The sequence below is a fragment of the Brienomyrus brachyistius genome, chromosome 15 (assembly GCF_023856365.1).
Source record: "Brienomyrus brachyistius isolate T26 chromosome 15, BBRACH_0.4, whole genome shotgun sequence".
In the NCBI taxonomy this organism is placed as follows: domain Eukaryota; kingdom Metazoa; phylum Chordata; class Actinopteri; order Osteoglossiformes; family Mormyridae; genus Brienomyrus; species Brienomyrus brachyistius.
This window is the reverse complement of record NC_064547.1, coordinates 13,535,773-13,554,271: the sequence shown is the minus strand read 5'-3', so window position 1 is coordinate 13,554,271 and position 18,499 is coordinate 13,535,773. Positions and strand designations below refer to the sequence as shown.

Here is an 18,499-nt window from a genome sequence, read left to right as displayed (position 1 = left end):
AAAGAATTTATAAGGCCCAATTTTTAACCTATAGGTTAAAAAAATAACTCCATAAAATTTGCGGGACATGCATGATGTGTGTTATCCTGTAAAACCGGATAAATACAGTAATAATCTCCTGACTAAATTGCTATTCTTTTATATAGAATATGGTATGCAGTTTGGCTATCTGCTGAATCTGTGCTGCATTTTAAGCAGGGGGTCGGGCTGTTTGCTCTCTGTGGAAATGCACTTTTTTATCAACTGACCGATGACAGCCCGTCAGTTGATAAAGTGCCGCGGAGAGTACCAGCGGCCCCCTTCCACTTCCATTCTACCTGTCCTCCCCATTTTCCATGGGAGAAAATGAACTAGGAGTACATAGTAATTACCCTCCTGCTCTCGCTGGAGCTCCGGAGTCAATTCCGACCACGCCACCAGAAAGCAAAGAGGGTGCTTATACAATATACTCATTAGATAGAAGTTTAGAAAAACACAAAAAAGTCAGCCTTATTCCCGTGATTGTCCCAATTTGCATGCGCATAATTTTTAGTTGGTTTTAAACAACAAAAGGATCTAATCTGTACCTAGATGAAGAGCACTGTGCTGCCTGCTATATATATATATATATATATATATATATATATATATATATATATAAACACACACACACCAGTGAGAAGATCCAGGAAAGGGATCATTAAGACACAGCAGCCAAGAAAGCATGTACTGTATGTTTAAGTCCCAGATGGGCTTTGGGTGTTTGGCAGCTAAGGCCCCAAACAACAGAACATGCTACAGCTTAGCATTCTAGGCTTGACTGACTTTTCCCTAATTATATCACCACCGGTGGAATTATAGATGTTGAAGCAATGCCCCCCCCCATACACACACACACACACACACACACACACACACACACATGCACTCTATGGACACAGAGCTAAAGTGAGCAGCTGGCAGCAGACTGATACACTGCATCGAACTCAGTGCCATAACTCAGAAGTGCCGAGCCTCACTTTCATTGCACCCCCCTGCCTTGGCGTTCGATTGGCTCTGCTGGCGGCGTCCCGCGGATTACGACTGCCTCTGAACTACAAGCTGTCACGCTGCCCGGATTTATTAATGGTTTTAAGACTAATACAGCCAAAAAGGCCTCTTCTGGTGCATTACCCCATGAAGGATTTGCATGGAAGAGGGCCCACAATTATCTGTGTTCTTTATTATTCTGGAAACCACTTTCAGCCTCTGTGTTCACGCAGCCTCTTTCTCTCGTAGCATCCGTGAAATGTGCTGATTAACGCAGGGCCATGATTAGTGCTCAAGTTTGTGGGTTAAACCATTATTGAATGACATGGGGGTCTGTAGGTTTTACCAAGTGTGATTAGATGCAAATAAAATGGTTCTGTTCCATAACTCGCCATATGTCTTAATCCGACTTAGTGGAATCTCGCAAGTTCCTCAGTGTCACACTTAGGGCAGTGTCGTATAATAGTGCAGTTGCATGCGATAGTGCTGCGAATGTGTTTCGCGAGACTCATTTGCATGTGCCGCCAACCAATAAGACTCTTGCAAGTATTTCACGAAAAATCCTCTGAGACCAAAAAAAGGCGATGAGGTATACAACTTAGGATGCAGCCTGTTCCCATATATAGTCAAAGCAGAGTAGAACAGTACTGAACTGCATTTGCCAAATACAGGAAATTCAGCAAAATAAATAATGCACCTTTTGGGGCTTGTTCTAACTCAACATACTGCATCCGTCTTGAAGCGACAGGAGGTCTTTTATAGAGTCTCATGCTTTATACACAAAGGCATACCAAACGAAGCGTGTATATACAGCCAAAAGCTGTGTACAGTGCAGGTGAATGATGCTTGCATTCAGAAAGAAGCCTACAAATATTTTTTTTGTCTGCTCAAGCCTTTTTGACAGAGAAATTGAGAGCTCCGGAGTCATTTTTGTCCCTGTCAGAAACACCAGCAGTGCCTGAGGGCACACGTGGGGTCATTATGCTTCCTGGATGAGACTTTGGAAAAAAACTGCTTTTTCATGGCTTGGAAACCATCATCGTTCCTATGTTGAAAATTCCTGTTTATGTTTGTTATTTTCTATAACTGTTCTATGATCGGCAGTTTTAAAATTACAGCAACGACAGACGTCATTGTTCTTAACTCTACTATCCATAGATGTTCTTTCTAAATAAAAGCAGGTGTCTTGGATAATTTCAATAATCCTTTGATATTTGTGATATATTTCATGATGACATGAAAGGTGTCAACTTACAGGTTAAGCCACTTCTATTGTCATTGTTACTTCATAAAATCACTTTGTACAGTAATTACATTTATCGTCAGCACTCCTGATACAAATGAGACTAATCAGCTGGCTGGATTTTGCTGTTCTTTCATAACAGAGTTAGGTGCTGTCTTGGTCTTTGGTTTCTTTCATTGCTTTCTGGCCATTGATGTCATTACTGTTTTTCTTGTGTCTTCACAGCTGAGCTTTGGTGGCATGCCATCCTCCGGAAAACCGAGCACAGGGAGCAGGAAAAACTTCCGAGGCTGCATGGAGAGCATTAGCTACAATGGTGATAACATCACTGACTTGGCAAGAAGGAAGAAGCTAGACACTTCGAGTTTTGTGAGACACTTTCCTCAATTCAACCATTAGCCAGGTTGCTGTTCACTTTATGAGACACCTTCCTTATCCAGCCATTAGATACTGACTTTGTGAGACCCCTTCCTTATCTAGTCATTAGCTGTTCACTTTGTGAGACCCCTTCCTTATCTAGCTGTTAGCAGTTCACTTTGTGAGACCCCTTCCTTATCCAGCCATTAGCTGTTAGCCATTGACTTTGTGAGACCCCTTCCTTATCCAGCCATTAGCTGTTAGCCATTTACTTCCACATGATGGAGCATATTAAGCTTATTACAAATAAGTCCTCATTTTACGTGGAGCATTTATATTGTTTATTTATTCTCTTATTTCAAGATAAAATCCAACCGCTCTGTAAAAATGGGTTCAAGTTTGCCGAAATGCACTAAATTGAACCTTCAGGCCTCCGTCAGTTTTACGGCATCCTTTGAAAATGACGTAATGTAAATGATTTAACGTTACGCAGCTGTCAATTAATCATCATAGGACAATAATTAATAGCTTAGCAGGTTCAAAGAAAATGGAGTGATGTCGGTGGTGGTAAGATATATGGAGGCTGGGATGCAAAAACTTCCAAGAAGAGCAACTTAAAAGCTATCAACTGCCTAGCAAACAGCAAAGTTTGAAATGAATACAGCCGGCACCACCAGACTGTTACCTCTGACAAAGTAGCCGCCCGTCTAAGTACCAAGAGAAAACAAATTGACTCCCTCTTCTGGCAATTTGACATGCTTGCTGTGTAGGCAAATGAGAGTTATTATTCATGAAGGTACGAGTGCATTCAAATTCAATCAATCACATTGCAGAGATCTCTCGGTGGAGCAGCAGGTAGTGTTTCTCAACCAATCCCAAATTTGTCTTTCAGATATTTGTCTCATTATTGTAATACCATATATGGGGCACAGTATTTGTGAATGTATATTCCTGTATTTCAGTAGTACTGTGTGTCTGTCCGTCCGTCCATCCATCCATACATCCATATTCTGCTTATCCAGTAGAGAGCCATGGGCACAAGGCAGGGGAACACACTAGATGTGATGCCATTCCCACAAAGAGCACACAAACACACACATACACACACACACAAAGTATCTATATTTTTGTGCGGACCATCCATTCATTTCTGTGGGCATAATCTGAATCTCAGCTATGACAAGCGTAAACCTACCCAGCCCTAACCATATCCATAAATAACCAAAACAAAATGCAAACAACTATTGGTATTTTTAATTCTTTGATTGCATTCACAGATTTTTATACAGTTGGGTTTAGAACAGTCCCCCCCCCTCCCCCCCACATTGTAGGGACATTTGGTAATATATAAACTATTATGTATATAATTACATGTTGTTTCTGGTGGGAATATGTCTGCTGACCTGGGTTACATTTCTCACTGGTTGATCTGGGTTTTTACAGTAACCCACTGTACACTAGATTATCCCAGAACAATAGATTATCCCAAGAAGAGATCACAGATCCATTTGAACTGGTGTATATATAAAGTACATGTATTTGAAATAGTACAACAGAAGATATAGAGTTATTAGAGGTAAATTATTATTTTCTTATTTATTGCAGTTGTTTGAATTGAAAAATTCATAGATACATAGTTTTGTAGAGATGTGGAAAATACACACACATAAATTGTGCTGTTAGTTGTGTTTGTAGTGAACCACTAAAGGGCCTTTTGGCTTAATATGTGTATTGTGATGGAGTTTCAGCTTGCATACGCGTTATCGTCTTACACAGAGTATAGCGAGAAAACTTGGTTGAGTGCCTTTACTGTTTCTTCAATGCAAAGGAAGAACGTCATTCGTCCCTCCCCCCAATACTCCTTATGTTTTTCTTGGTTTTAATGTTCAGACTGTGCCATCTAGTCTCAAAGACCTTTCATAAAACCCCCATTTCACTTGAAGGACTTAACAGATCATCGAATCTATGTGGGAGGATTGACTCAGTTCGATTTACTTTCAGTTGAACTTTGAATATGTTCTCAATGTGCACTTCGCTCCATTACTACTAAAACAGCAGGGAAAGGGCTCAGAATTGTGTCAGATTAATTACATCATTGCTCATTTTGTGCTTTTTTGGAAGGTTGTCATCTACAAACATGCTGAATCATGACATGATGAGAGCAGTGCTTCGTTAGAAAACATGTTTTGATCTAAAAAGTGCTGATGTATCCCCACTGTTCCTGTTACTGTGTACTGGAAAATCCAAGTAATCTGCAGTGCCGAGTAAACGTAATGTGGAGCTGGCCAGCTTCCAGCATGGGAGAAGATTCAGCATAATAAAAAATGAACAGAGTCAACAGCTTTGATTAAAATTCCTAACATATTATGCATGTGATTAATTGCTGAGAATCTAAGCTTCCGCTTTATTGCACTTGACTGTAGCTATTAGTCTTGATAAAGATTAGCGTTCTACTGCTCGGCTCTTACTGGCGTGGTTGGAAATATTTCCTCTTTGTTTTTGAAGATTAACTTTTAAAAAAACACTGGCATTAGCGCTCATCTGAAAACACAAAGATGTGCTCATTAAAAGTAATTACAAGTTGTCTGGGATTATTAATGACGGTAAATTATATATCCATATTAATGAAATGTACTGATAATATATTTCGATTTTAGCTATAAGAAGGCTATAAATCCCAAAGTGTCAAGCAGCTCGATGGAGGTTACAGCAAACAAACAAATATTTTAGATATTTATAGTATTGCTACACATTAATTGCTAAAAACAAGTATACATATAGTGCATAAGTACTGTATGTTGAACAGGACACTGTTATAGTCTCAGATTTATGGAGGTTTACAGAAAAATCTGTTTGTTTTATAAAGAGTATTTTTGCTGTGGCTATAAAAAGTATTTTTTTTGATGTTGCTTAAAAAGGGCTTTTTCCTTGGGGAAACTGAAAAACAGAAATCCACCCAAAATGTCAAAGTTGAGATAATTCCTAGATCCCTTTGAACAGGCCTGCTGGAGCATAAGCACTATTTATTTACTTATTTGTCAGTTTTTCAGACACAAAGCCGTCCGTGCGTAAAAACAAAACGCCCTGTAATGATTGTATGACTTTGTCATTCTTGACCCAGTTACCGGTACCCTTACGGACAGCTGACCCAGCTTTCTTACACTGTTAACCACACATACCCCACCTGTTACCCCTCATTGCCACTGTTACCCCCATTATGACATTGATATAAATAATGTGTAGTATTAATTTGTGCATATTGCATTTCCTCCAGCATTCCTTGTACCAACACGTACTCCAACACTTGTTTTGCATTTATGAACTACACATGCACATTGTACATATTAGATGAACTGTATCTCACCTGTATGCATCTTGACTTAACTGTATATGTACTGTACATACTGAGTCAGATCTAATCACAGGCAAATTTAGCATCTGCATGGGGCCTGATCGGTGCAAGATGGCCCAGGAATGTTACATATTAAGGTATAGGTAACACTTTACTTAAGGCCATGATTTTAGTAATTTATAAACACATTCATAATACATTATAATACATTCATAAAGCATTATAATCATGGCTATGAAAATTTATGAAAAGGGATACCACATTATAGCCATGTGTATTATGCATTTTGAATGCTTTATGAAGCTCTCATCTATAATGCACTATACAGTAGATACCTTTATTTATATAAAAACATGGGTATAAAGTGTTATGCCTTTTGATAAATATTTATAGCCATGTTTGTAATGCTTTGTGAATACATTATTATTTGTTATGAATGTCATACATTACTAAAAACATGGCCTTAAGTAAAGTGTCCAAGATATATAATTTATAAAGAAGAATGATTAAATGGAAAAAAATAAAAATAAAACCATATACACCAAATTGGAATATTTCTGTTAAGGCAGGAACATAACTGGCGGTAGTGAGTTGCCCTGGGTTCCAGAATTTCCTGCGTTGTGGAGGAAGTGAAATAATCAACAGCTTTCTTGGTAGGGTGGCCGCCAGAGAAAGTTTTGCTTAGATTCCTGAAAAGGTAGATCCAGCCCTGTGTTATATGTGGTATATGAGAGCCTTTGACAACTAGAAATAAATTCCCTGTGTGTGTGAACAGTACTTGGCCAATAAACCTGATTCTGATTCATTCCCCGTTTCTCTCCTTGGCTTGCACAGCGTAACCTGAGCTTCTCCTGCATCGAGTCCCACACGTCACCGGTGTTCTTCAACGCCACCAGCTACTTGCAGCTCCCAGGGAGAAGCGGCCATGACACGGTGTCTGTCAGCCTCCAGTTCCGCACCTGGAACCCCAGCGGGCTGCTGCTGTTTGGCATACTGGCCGACGGTGCTGTGGAGATGGGCCTGAAAGAGGGCAGAGTCAGCGTCAGCATCGACGTCACGAGCGGGAAGAGCACGCGCATTGATATATCGGCAGGTGAGGCCTGGGTGGTGCTCGCTAACACTGATACTGCTGTCACAGCTTGTCTAACTTAAATAACTGAAGTGACGTGATGTGGAACATTTCTTAAGGGGGGAGTTATGTGCCTCAGTGGGTTAGGGTGCTGTCCCTGTGCTTGCAAGGTCGCTCGTTCCAATCCCTGGGTTGGCAGAGTGATTTCACCATAGGGCCCATGGCCAAGGTCCACCAACTCTGCTTTTTCAAAATGTACGTCACTTTGAACAAAAGCAACTGCTAATTAAGTTAAAATGTGTAGTCAAAAATGACTAACTTAATGAAGACCAGCTATTTTAGATAATACATTTGGCAGCGCGGTTAATGTAGCTGGAGAGCCAGAACTCGACGGTGTTGATAGTGTCTGAGGTATAATGAGACAGTGAATCCTTAAAGCTATTATTCTGCTGTATCTACGAAGACGCTTCAGGCTGACGGTGTCTTTTGCCTCCATGTGGGATGCTTCTTGGCATTCATGTCGGAAGGTAGACCAAAAGGTAGGCAAAATACATTTTAGCACACCACTATGAATGCTCGTTGCCCAGTTAAGAACCTTGTTATGTTTTATAATCTGGTCATTTTATTTCATTTGTGGCTATGACTTACACTTACCAAGATGACACGTTCGTAACTCATGTCAAGCCAGAATTTTGACAGAGATGGATATGATTTATAAATTGCTGTAATGCATGCTAATGATTTCACATGCGAGAGTTAATAGGTCTTATCCTTTGATTCCATCCACCCAGTCCATCTAGACACCCATCCTGGTTCATTTATAATTCTTATACTTGCAAGGAAACCATCTCATAAAATTTTACATAGATCTATATAAAATTTGAATATGAAACATAGTAGGATTTTTTTGTTTGAAGTAATGGGACATTCCCAATTCGGCGTGTGATCATTGGTTCCAGTGGAGCTGTAGAATGCTTCCACCATGCTTCTTCGGTTGTGTACACGGGCTTCTGGTCTAGTATGGCAAGAAAAATATGACAAGACTACGGAAAGGGTGTGTGGTGGACAGTCGTGATTTTCTGCTTTTCCTGACACATAAATAGATCAGCATGAAACTGATCCAGTCAGTATTTTAAATGTGAGGGACTGCTTATTTTCAGATTTTCTCTCCCTTTCAGTGTTGAAGTGCTTCTCTTTGCGGGATTTAGACCTGCGCTGTTGCTGCGATCACATCTTCATTCGCAGTCAGGCCTTACGCTGCATCGTTGGGGGGGGTGGTCACAGGCTTCGACTACAGTTCAGTTACAGAAGCAGTTCTCATAGGCTGCACTTGCAGTGAAGTGGCTCTGAATGGCAAGCGTGGAGAATAAGGCAGACTCCCATTCAGTCAAAAATAACTTAAAAAACCCGCATAATTTAAAGCCCTCCAAGCTTATGTTAATTTAAATAAACATCAGTGAATTATACTGGCTTTTCAGGGACTGTTAAGTTCCATGAAGGATCACACAAAGGTGATATGCACCCATGACTGTTCGTTCGTCGACTGACGTGTGAGAACGTCAAAGTGCCATGATCTCTTTAAGCAGCAGGGACGCCATTTGCACTGAATGAGCTTTTAAGCCAGTAAGTATAGTGATCACGTCGCAAATGAGCCTGGATTTCCTAATGGTCTGTACTTAAGCGTGACTCCTGAGGGGATTCATGTTTAATTGCCATATCCCTTCGCCTTTTACGTTTTCATTATTTTATTGCTCCATCCACTGAAAGGCACACAGCCATATTTCTCAACCTTAGCTGGTCCACCAAGAAGAGGGAATAAAGGAGATTTTCTTTCAATTCTCAGAAATCTCACAAATTTAGGTAACACTTGAAGGTACATGAATAATGTAAATGTTTAAGTACATGTTCATTCATCATTAATCAATCGTGACACTTCATGTATTTCATGGGAAAACATATTAGTTCATGATTTGTTCTTGAGTAGTAAATGAATTAAGTAATTTTTGGCCCCTCACATTTACTTAACTAATATAGTGTCTGAATGGAAAACATGAACTGTAATAATTGATTAATGATGAACAAACGTAGGATCAGTATGCAACTAACACTTAGTTACTGGTAAATTGTTGCATTAAGTAAGCATGTACTACTACTTTACATGTCCCCTCAAGTAAAGTATGTCCCATATTTATTAACTTAAATGTATCAGCTTATCTAAGGATGAAACTATAGCACTGTCTGATTTCCTTTGGTAGCCTCTTAAAACATTAGTGATATGTTAGCATGGCAATATGTTATCTAGTGGTTGGGGGAACTAACCTCAGTAAAACCTCAGGTGCTTAATGATATAAATGTAAATGTTAATCTAATAACTTCAAGGGTTTCAGGAAACGAAACTTGAATTAATGTTTAAAAGGCACCAAGTAATTAAAAAGTCATATTCTAAGTTAGTTGCACATTGCATACTGCTTTTTCTTGCTAGCGAATAATTTGTTATAATTAGAAGCAGAAAATCTGTTGCCATGGCAATTTGGCATGCTGGAACTCAATCACTCAAATCATGTGTAAGTGATATGTTTGCAGTGGCATATGATAAATGTTTCCCGGTTAAAGTCACTGGTTAAGAAGCAGTGTAATAATCGTTCCATTCTCAACAGAAAAGTTTAAGAAACACCTCTTCATGATTTTAGTTTTTGTGTCTTTATAATAACTCAAAATTTTATAAAATGAAAATATGAATGGTAATATTTGTGCTCACGCTGTGCTCCTTTAGAGGACAGTTTGATATAAGTAAATGACATTGGGTTGCAGTATTGACCATAGGTTGTATGGCGCTCTGGACTATCCCCCCTCGGCAACAAAAAATTGCATTGGTCTGCAACACAGTTACAGGTGAGCTATTTGATATATTCCAGTGGGGCGAGCTGAAATTTACCCACCCTCACCCCACGTCCCCATCTCGTACTTCTGAGTGCTAGCCTACCCAGTGCAAAAACTACAATCAGGGCGCCCAGTCCAACATGGTTACTTGACCCCCACGGTAAGGCGATATCATTGACATGACATGTCACAAAATGTCACAACAGAATGTTTCTACAAGGGCTCCTATTGTCCTACCCCCAGCCGCCCTGGGTGACCGGGCCACGTCACCCATACCTAAATCCGCCAGTGCTTTGAGGTGTAAGAACTTCACTAGTTACGTCACAGTGCTGTCGCCTGTTCAATTACGTACACAAGTTGATGGGCTGCAAGGTAAAATTGCTGGTGGTTTTCCCCTCCAAATACATATCCCTCCAAAATATCCCAATGGCACTTTAGTGACTCAGAGCAATCTCACAATTGGCAATGTTTGAACTACCATTTGGAAAGAAACACAAAAAGCATTTTATGGGGCTGCAGTCACACTGCCTCAGATGCTGAAGAGATCGGTGCTCTCCAATGTGTGGGGCTGCTCTTCTTTCAAGGAGCCCTATAAATTGGTTAATGGCTTAATGTTTTCCAGGAATTTGTGAAACCCATCAAGTATGTATGAGTTTGACTTGTCCTATTTGCTCTGTCCCAAATATCTAGTCCTCGAAGGTAGTTGCAGTGCTCCACCGTCCTTTTGGTCGACATAATAATAAGCGAAAGTGTTTAGGTATGCCATAACTGCAGGCAAGGATATTTCTCGTAATAGGCCCGTGTTTGTTTGTTTGTTTATTTATTTGTTTGCTTGTTTATTTATTTCTTACACTGTTGCACATTACACGCAAAGTTTAACATTGGGGTAATAACACATATTAAAAAGAAACATATTTTCTTCCATAAAAAAATGTATTCCATAAAATATTCATAAATGCAAGCATTAATGAGCAGCAATAAAGTAGAAATGGTACATTTGACTGAAATTGATAGACTGCTAGTGAGACTGAAACATGATATACGTTTCTTTTTAATTGTGCCTCACTTTAACAGGTTTCTCATCTGTCATAAGCCATGTTTTTTTCCCATTTTCCACTTATGTTTTCATATGTTAATGAAATACCTTCGGATGGGATTTCTAGTCAAAGCTATTTTTGTTTCCCATCACTGGCGTGTTGGCAGTTTTGGCAGTTCATAAAAGAAATGCTAATTTCTTAATAACCAGAGACTCTTGCAGACTAGTTAAATATTTTTGTTAAAATTTTCACAGAATTCTCAAGAAAAGCTTTTGAATGTTAAAAAAAAGAAACATTTTAAAAGAAGGATTAGTTTGCCAGTTTTAAATTATGTCTCCACATGTGTTGCAGGTATGACGATTACCCAAATACCAAAAGTATTGCTTAATTATCAAACAAGAGGAATATCCTCTTTACGCCTTTTCCTAATCCATTCCTTTACATTGTGTACCTTCCTATAAGTAAAAATAATTTTTTTCCCCTCTAATTGTGCTGGCATAGATAATTTTCAGGTACCGTGACAGTTAATTTCTCAAAAATTTACTGGAAACCTCAGTTTTTATGTCACACACACTCCTTTCACAAGGATGTCAGACAATTCCAAAAGGGAAAAGGAGGTCATGACTAGAAAGTTAGAAACGTAAAAAGAAAGAAAAGCACAATAACTGTGCCTTTTTCATATCCAGTTATGCATTTCAAAAAATGTGACTATGCTTTTCATTCAAGGGACATTAAAAATTCTGTCGGTTGTAACTGCAAGAATTCTACATTTCACTTGATGTTATGTATGCTTTTTCCGTCTCACCAGCACAGAAAATGCAGTATAGCATTCCAATTAAACAAGGTCACAGCTGCTCTTTAAGATGAGAAACGGCTGGGCATGAAACGTGTACAGCACATAACTTTAGGCAAGCTTGCTTCTTTATATCTTCCACTCAGCATCTTTGCTATTCCTCTGAACCGAAGTTAAACATATGGGTCAGTTTTATCTTTGAACCTGATTTTTAGCTGCAGGAAAAGTCATCAATCTAATTTTGTTATACCATTATGTTTTAGATAGCACAGTGGTGCAGTGCTTTGCACTGTTGCCTCACACCTCTGGGACCATGGTTTGACTCTCCGCCATGGATCTCTGTGTGTGGTGTTGGCGTGTTCTCCCTACTGTATGTCATCATGGGGTTTTCTCCTGGTACTCTAATTTCCCCCTGCATTCCAAAAACATGCTGAGGTAACCTGGGGTTACTAAATGGCTCCAGAACCCCTGAGTATGACAAGTGGTTACAGAAAACGGATGGATGTTCTGACCACCAGCAGAAATGTTGCTCTAGGGATTCTGCAGTTCTGCTGCTGGTCCTTATCTGCCTACTCTGTCTTCTCAAGGGACATTAGCACATGGGTATTTAATTCTCTGAAGTTCTTAAGCTCCTCGCAAGCCTTTCCTGAGCCAGAGCAAAGGTACTGGGCCCTGCAGGCCAAAGACATGAAAGGCTGGTTTGCTGCTGGTCGTCTTCACAATGTCACTGTTTTTTCCTTTACATTTTTCCAAGAGAAACGCAAAAAAATCTTCTTTTGTCTTGGGTGTCTGATCACAGACCAGTCCATATTTCGTTTTACGGAATAAAAAACTTGTCTTTAAAACAAAAACACTGAAAAGAAAGCTTCTTATGTAAAATATTTTTAACGAACAGACGATTTGACTCCAGCAACAAGGCTGTGGAAACTAAGGTGTGTTTTATTTTAATGATTCTTTCAAAGAGAGGCCTGAAGGGTGGTGGGATAGCAGGTAAATAAATTGTTCTTGAGTCATCAGGTGAATTTCAGACCCTGCTGTTCTGCTGCGGTTTGGTATGATGAGAAGGTCCCTCGCCTCAGAGAATTTAACTGCCATTGTAAAAATGGAAAATGGCTGCCTGCGATCCTTGTCACAAAAGTGGTGTGGACTTAAATCTCTCACTTGCTGAGGTCTGCATTTCCCTCTCTATAGTGACATTCAGGGTATTTTATAAAGTATCGACACGCAATAATGCACTTAGGTGTCCTTGTGTCAAATGTCTTAATTCATTAATGCAGAACTCTTGACATTTGTAATTTGAATGAAATTAAATCGTACCAGAAAAGACTCTCCAGTGGTCTGATTTAAAAAGCAGAAATTGTACCAAGGTTTCAGATTCGTAGTAGTGTCTACCTGAACCAGGCATTTATGATACACACTACGTCACCAAGTCATAACATTTGCAGTTCACATTATTTATGGTTTTGCACTGTATTTGCACCAGTGCACAATGGTAAACTCAATCTCAAACTCAATAGCCATATTCATTTGGTTGACAGGGCCTGTTTCACCAAATTTTCATGAAATTATTAAGACTTAGCTTAGGCTAGAATGACACACCACAATCTTTCAGCAATATCTCGAAAAGTATTTGCCTAAAATTAAAGTTTAAAAAAAATTCAAATCAGACCTTAACAATATGACATTGTGAAATATGTTAATAATACAACATTTCTACCTTAAAATTTAATGTATTGTACCACGCAATTCTGGGCACTGTATCCCTTAAGTCAAGGAAAGAAGTTAAATTCGTATTTGGTTTTTGTATATTATATATATATTTTATATATGTATTTTGTTTATTTAATTGATATTTTTGAATATATATATGCAATTTTATTTATATAGCGCATTATCACAACATTACATTGTCTCAATGCGCTTTACATTTCTGCCACGTAAAGACCCCCCAGTGAGTAAGCCAAAGGCAACGGTGGCAAGGAAAAACTCCCTAAGAGGAAGAAACCTTGGGAGGAACCAGACCCAAAGGGGGGGCCCATCCTCCAGGGGCCGGCAGAAGAGTCAAACAAAACTATATATATATGTATATTTAATTTGGGTAGAAGAAGATTAATCCAGTGCTGTAAATGATGTATGATATATCTGGAAGTACATGTGTGGGCTCAAATATAGCTTCAGGGTAATCTAGAATATGTTGTTTTTGGGTCCGTTACGAATTTGATGTCAGTTAAATTTACTCTAGCTCTGTAGTATGATATTATGTATGAAGAGTACAAGATGGAAATATATCCAGGAATTTAAACATGAATATGAAGGACAGAATAAAGAACAAAATAAATTTTTAGTTCTAGCTTTTGGTTTGCTGGTAGTTTAGAAGTTGATAAAGGAAATGATAATTGCAAATTTGTTTCTTGTTTTTTTTAGTTTTCATCGATGAATTACTGTGTCAGTTTTATATGGCCTGAAGAGAATTGGACAAGATTTATAGTTATAGCCATTATCTAGACATTAATTAATTCATTTCTCATCTTCTAATCATTAAGTCATGGTCTTGGAGCTTATCCCCGAAAGCACTGGGCATAAGGCTGGGCTATACCCTAGAAAAGTAGTTCTCAACCTTTTTTGCACGCCGACCCATTTTTTCTACCATGCCAGCTCAGTCATGACCCTATATCAAGTATAGGTGTAAATTAACGCTATGATTGAGAATCTACAATTTACGCCAATCAATGTCTATCACAGAAATATGATTTGATGTGCCAGTGAATTTTAAATTAAGCATCCGTGGGTTAGCTTCTTGGATTGGATGAAAGTTCACTAGTTTTGCGTTAAGCATTTGCACACCTATGACCCGTTTATACAAGTTAATTCTAGGACTGGGGCTGGGAAATCTGATCATGGATCAGCATAGGAGCTTGCTGGTTTTAAAATGCTTACATTTCCAATTTTGCCTCCCGACCCTTTCAGAACTTGCCATGAACCAGATTTGTGACTCATTGGTAAGGAGTCGCTGCCCTAGAGGGGATACATGTGCAATCTTACCGTTTGGGCAATTTCTTGACACCATTTAGCATAACTACATGTCTATGGACAGCCAGAGGAAGCTCAGTGAGGACATGCTAACTACACACATCCACATCACTCAGGGAGGACATGCTAACTATCCACGTCACTCAGGGAGGACACGCTAACTGCACACATCCACATCACTCAGGGAGGACATGCTAACTATCCACATCACCCAGGGAGGACACGCTAACTACACACATCCACATCACCCAGGGAGGACACGCTAACTACACACATCCACATCACTCATGGAGGACATGCTAACTACACACATCCACATCACTCATGGAGGACATGCTAACTACACACAATCAAAGTAGAGGTGGGATCTATGCCAGAAGTGTACCCAGTGAGCCACTGTGCTACCATTTTGTATCACAAATGCGTTATAATAACAGAGAAATAAAAAAGTGATTATAATGCTGTACTTGTCCTATTTTCCTGTAATTCTTCATTTGCTATAAAAGAAGGTGCTGAACGAAGGTATATATTTGTACTCAGTGTTTGATCCATATTTTTGTTGTACTGGGGAAAAACAAACGATTACATTTAACCCCTCAAAAATATTCACTGGAAATCGACATAAATAATAAAACACTCCAGTTGGCATGGTTTGGGCCTCAAAGGCTTTCCACTAACCAGCAGTTGTTTAAAAACAACTGACTTTCATGTTTAATGCTCATTTGTTAAAAAGAAAATATTTTTTTCCTTTTGACTAAAGCATAATTCCAAGCCATAGTATTGCTTACACGACTGCTAATATTTACAGAACTTAATGCCTTGCTATTGTTTACCTCCAGAGTACTAATCGTATATATGCATGTAATTGATTTGATGTACAGAGAATTCAGAGTGATCTGTGTAATTATCTGTTCCATGCGGCCTGATTTGCTTCTTATTTTAGACAGCCGTTTATAGTCAGTGACTCGCATAAACTGAATGTGGAAAGAACAAACTGGAGATAATTCTTCTGAACAGCAGTGAGCTAGCTCCAGGTATTCTACTTAAAGAACTGGCTTTGTGACCAAAAAATTGCTAGTTCCCGTTTTGGGAGTAGAACTTCTTTTGTGCCCTTGATCTAGCCGAGATTTTCTGAAATTTCCCGCTGTGTGAAATTCCAAGTTATGTGCTTTGCTCTGCCTATCGTTATATACCGGGTGGCTGTTCGTCCATTTGCCGTAAATGCTTAGCTAGTACAGGGTTGCTTTGACCCTAAAGCTTATCCCTGGGCACCTGGCTGGGGACACCTTGGAATGGATGCCAGTCCATCACAGGGCACCTGCTCACACACCACTCACAAAATCACTTATCTAGGGCAATTTAGCTACAGCAGTTCACCTAACTACATGCTTTTGGACTGTGGATGGAAAGTGGAGTACCTGGAGAAAGCCTAAGCGAAGACAGGAACATGCAAACGCCACACACACAATAACACACCCACACACACAATAACACACCCACACATACAACCACGGCAGGAGTTAAATCTCCAACCCAGGAGATGTCAGCCTGCAGTACAAACTCACAGAGCCACTGTCCCTTCCCATACACTTTCCAAGGAAACAAATAACTATAATATATAGTGGAAGTTAAATGTAACATAAAAATAGTGTTTACAATTCCCTTTGGAAAATATGAAGATGCATTAAAAAAAACTCCTGAAATGCTCTGCCCTTTTTCACAGAAGATGCTGTTGAATATTGGAAAGTTTCAAAGTCAAGTGGAGTGTCTCCCACGCGCAGGAACGAATTCAAAGAGAAGCAGGAGCCATTTCTCTTGTTGCAGGACCTCCTTGTGTGACGTTTGATTGAACGTCCAGTGGCCTTTAATCACGATCCTCAGGCTGTGGGATCTTTGGTGGGAGGCGACAGTGCTAGAATGCGCCTTAACATCCAGCCCACTGCTAAAAGAGCCTTGCTTTGAAGTCAATGCTGGTAGAATTGTACTGAATCAAGGCTGACTTCTGATTTATATATGTTTGTAGTGCAATATTTAGTTATGGTTATCCATCCATCCATCCATCCATTCCTCCATCCATTCATTCATCCATCCATTTTCCTTTCCAGCTCATCCAGTTATTATTGTTATCATCCATTTATCCATATTTTGCTTCTGCCAAGAAGGATTTCTTGTTTACCTTGATAACTTGTCAGATTTAAGGTAGTCTGGGCTGAATAATCGAACAAACATAAAGTTCATTTTTACTGGGGTATCTTATGTCTGACAAGTTATCCGGCTTCATGATACAGGCTGAAACATGGAACATCTTTTGTATATTTATTGCAAAGGATCGTAATAACAAGTCAAAATGAGCAGCCCCTGCTTTCCAAAGGTAATGCATATATATACAAAAATGTACAGTATATCCTGGGGTTCGACACTGGACAGCAAAACTTTGCCTTTCTTTTTGCTCTTCCTGAAAAGATGTCCAGAGGCCCTTCACATTTAGAATTGTTAATATTTATGGGTTTCCACAACATGTTTCATGCAATTCACTAGAAGAAAGGTGAAAGAAGGAAGCTGTTGTGAACTGAATGCTAATGATTAAACCGTAGGAAACCCGCCACGGCCATGGAAACCTGGGGAAAATTGAGATGTCGAATGAAAATAAGCCATTACTTTGTGCAAAGGGGATTCACCTTGCCTTTTTTAATATGAAAAATGCTAATTGTACAATGTTTTACATGCACAAAATATACAACTCTTCATAATAAAAAGAAAATCTAAATGCAAAAATTTATGTTTTTCTAATTTTGATGTACAATATACACTTTCATTCGATTTATTGTTTACTTTATGACATGAAACAAACCAAAGTTGGTTTTTATGCTTGGCTTCAAATGAGCCAAACACTATATTTATAAAAAATAAATAAAATCTTTAAAAGGAAAATCTAAACACAGGTGTCTGTATAACTTTGAAAAATACTACGAATTGGTGTGGTTTTTATGAATTTTTAGTTGAATGACACACACTAGCACAAGCAAGTTTATGTTTAATTTTAAAACCGGGCTTAAAGGAGCCAAATCAGCGGCCTATATCAGTGTGCAAATCCATCCATCTTCAATAACTGCTTATCCAGTGAACTTGGAGCCGATTCCAGAAAACACCGAACGAGAGGCAGGGGGCACACTACCTATGCCTAGGGCCCAATGAAATGATCACCCGTTTTCTTGGAAGTGGGGGCCTCCCAAGTAAAGCCTTGCCTAGGGCCCCTGAGTCCACCCTGGAACAAACTGCGGAAATAAAACCCACAAGTTTGACGTAGGTAGAACTGTTTTGATAATCATTGTGAAGCACTTTCTAGACAAGGGGACAATGTCGGTCTCCAGGAGGAAAGTGTAATCTTTATTTTATTTTTCCCTTTTGGAGTGGAATACAGCTTTGTGAGTGGAGTGGAGTTGGTGTTAGTGTGGCAATAAGGGGTCATGAATTGCACAGTGCAGCTTACAGAATCTCCTGCACACGGTGTATTAATCATGTCTCTGTGTAAACTGAAGGATTATGGGAAATGTTTTGCCTTTCTTCTAGGCTTGGACTTTATTGAGCATGGATATCGAAAATGATTTCATAATGGATCCATTAGCCATGAGATTCAAGTGCTCTCACTAATGACCAATACACACAGGCACACACACAGACAGTGTCATACCCCGATCCTCCCATGTGCCACGCCCCCACATCTACCCCG

At 39.3% G+C, this 18,499-nt stretch overlaps 1 protein-coding gene across 1 annotated transcript in view; it reads left to right on the top strand.

The window, feature by feature from the left end:
- The window catches only part of cntnap2a (contactin associated protein 2a), a 322,047-nt gene that overhangs the window by 160,237 nt on the left and 143,311 nt on the right, over window positions 1–18,499 (top strand). Inside the window, exons 7-8 of the mRNA XM_048977149.1 lie at window positions 2,477–2,620; window positions 6,795–7,053. Of these exons, the coding sequence (XP_048833106.1) occupies window positions 2,477–2,620; window positions 6,795–7,053 (403 nt within the window). The remainder of the gene's footprint in view (window positions 1–2,476; window positions 2,621–6,794; window positions 7,054–18,499) is intronic.